Genomic DNA, 1,883 nt, shown 5'->3' on the forward strand with positions numbered 1-1,883 from the left:
AGTATTAGAGATGCTGGACTGAGGTGCATATGGAACATTCAGGTGGAAATGTGCTACTTGCCATTGAAAAGAAAATTAGAGAAGGACTCAGGAGAGAGGTGGAGTGGGGGATGAATCACCTACATTGAGGTGAGTCAGTGAGTTTGGTCTGTCATAAGCATAATACATGAACTTAAAAACAGGTCCTAAATACATGACGAATGTGCCAAGGAAGACAGAGATCTTAGGCGCACCTTGGAAAATAAAAAACACTGAGAGTATTGGTATTTATAGCTCATGTTTGTTTTACCAGCTGTTAAATTCCCAAAACCCAATCCTTATCTCAGATTGACCTCCTAACTGGCAGGAAAAATTGACAAAGGACACATTCTTGTATAGAAATCTGAATCGCCAGATCTTTCTAGTCTAGAGTAGGAGAAATACAGGAACTACATGACTAAGTAGATTAAAGCACATCTTTTTCAAGGGGGGGTGGCACATAGCCTTGAACCACAATTAATTTGAGATTTTTCTTGTTTCTTGAGGTAGGACTGTATTGCTATACACCTCCCTCTTAGAACAGCTTTTGCTGCATCACATAGGTTTTGGGTTGTTGTGTTTTCATTGTCATTTGTTTCTGGGTATTTTTTGATTTCCTCTTTGATTTCTTCAGTGATCTCTTGGTAATTTAGTAGTGTATTGTTTAGCCTCCATGTGTTTGTATTTTTTACAGTTTTTTTTCCTGTAATTGATATCTAGTCTCATAGCATTGTGGTAGGAAAAGATACTTGATATGATTTCAATTTTCTTAAATCTACCAAGGCTTGATTTGTGACCCAAGATATGATCTATCCTGGAGAATGTTCCATGAGCACTTGAGAAGAAAAGTGTATTTTGTTGTTTTTGGATGGAATGTCCTATAAATATTAAGTCCATCTGTCTTCAAATGTGTCATTTGAAGCTTGTGTTTCCTTATTTATTTTCATTTTGGATAATCTGTCCATTGGTGAAAGTGGGGTGTTAAAGTCCCCTACTATTATTGTGTTACTGTCGATTTCCCCTTTTATGGCTGTTAGCATTTGCCTTATGTATTGAGGTGCTCCTATGTTTTGAACCACAATTCAATGATAGATATTGATGATCGCTAAACTAATTCAACAACTAAAACCATGGAAACGTACCTAAAGAGGGGTATGGCTGAGCCTGGGCAGAGCCCACAGGCAAGTAGAGTAAAGGTTAAGGAGAAGAACACGAGCTTCTGGAGACAGACCAGGAATGCGGATTGTGTAGCTCCCAGTTGGAAGCAATCCCAGTTGGAAGCGGGCTGTCGTCATTTGGCATGCTCCTCACTGGCTACCTCCGTCAATTCTAAGGCGGGGCCACGGGGAGGCAGGGGAAGGGTCCCGAGAAACGAAGCAAGCGCGTAGAAAAGCCCGTTGGGAGGAGCCGGCTGACTACATTTCCCAGAATTCAAGACGGCAATGAAGACCGGCTCCCTGCCCGCCGCTGGAAGACTTGCGGCATGGGATCGGTAGTCAGCATCCTTCCGCCGCCCTAAGTCCGCCTCTGGTGGGAGGTCTATAGGGATTGGCTAGTGAGAGTTCGAGTCCCGCCCACGTATGGTGACGACAGGCGGCGGTCTTGCTACTTAAGGCGTCGTGGCCTCGCCTGCCCCGCCTTAGCTTCCGCGCTAGAGAGAAACATGTATCGTTTCCGATCACAGCTCTTCACGGGGATTTCTGCTGCCGCCACCGCCCACTCTTACCCGCGCCGCTTCTCGCCTCTGTTGTTAGTCGAAAACTCGCCTCTCAGCCGCCCGCCGCACAGACGCACGAGTAAAAAGTGCAGCTCCATCGGCTGATCTTCGCTAAGCTCCGAGTTTAGGCGGCACCGGGCGTCCCACG

The 1,883-nt window shown here is 45.4% G+C and overlaps 1 protein-coding gene across 1 annotated transcript; it reads left to right on the forward strand.

The window, feature by feature from the left end:
* The first annotated feature begins 1,638 nt into the window (after nt 1-1,638).
* Nucleotides 1,639-1,840, forward strand: LOC133096371 (uncharacterized). Its single transcript, XM_061197945.1, has one exon. The coding sequence runs from the start codon at nt 1,682-1,684 to the stop codon at nt 1,838-1,840; it is 159 nt and encodes a 52-aa protein (XP_061053928.1). The 5' UTR covers nt 1,639-1,681.
* Nucleotides 1,841-1,883: the final 43 nt, after the last annotated feature.

This window comes from Eubalaena glacialis, chromosome 8 (assembly GCF_028564815.1).
Source record: "Eubalaena glacialis isolate mEubGla1 chromosome 8, mEubGla1.1.hap2.+ XY, whole genome shotgun sequence".
NCBI lineage: Eukaryota > Metazoa > Chordata > Mammalia > Artiodactyla > Balaenidae > Eubalaena > Eubalaena glacialis.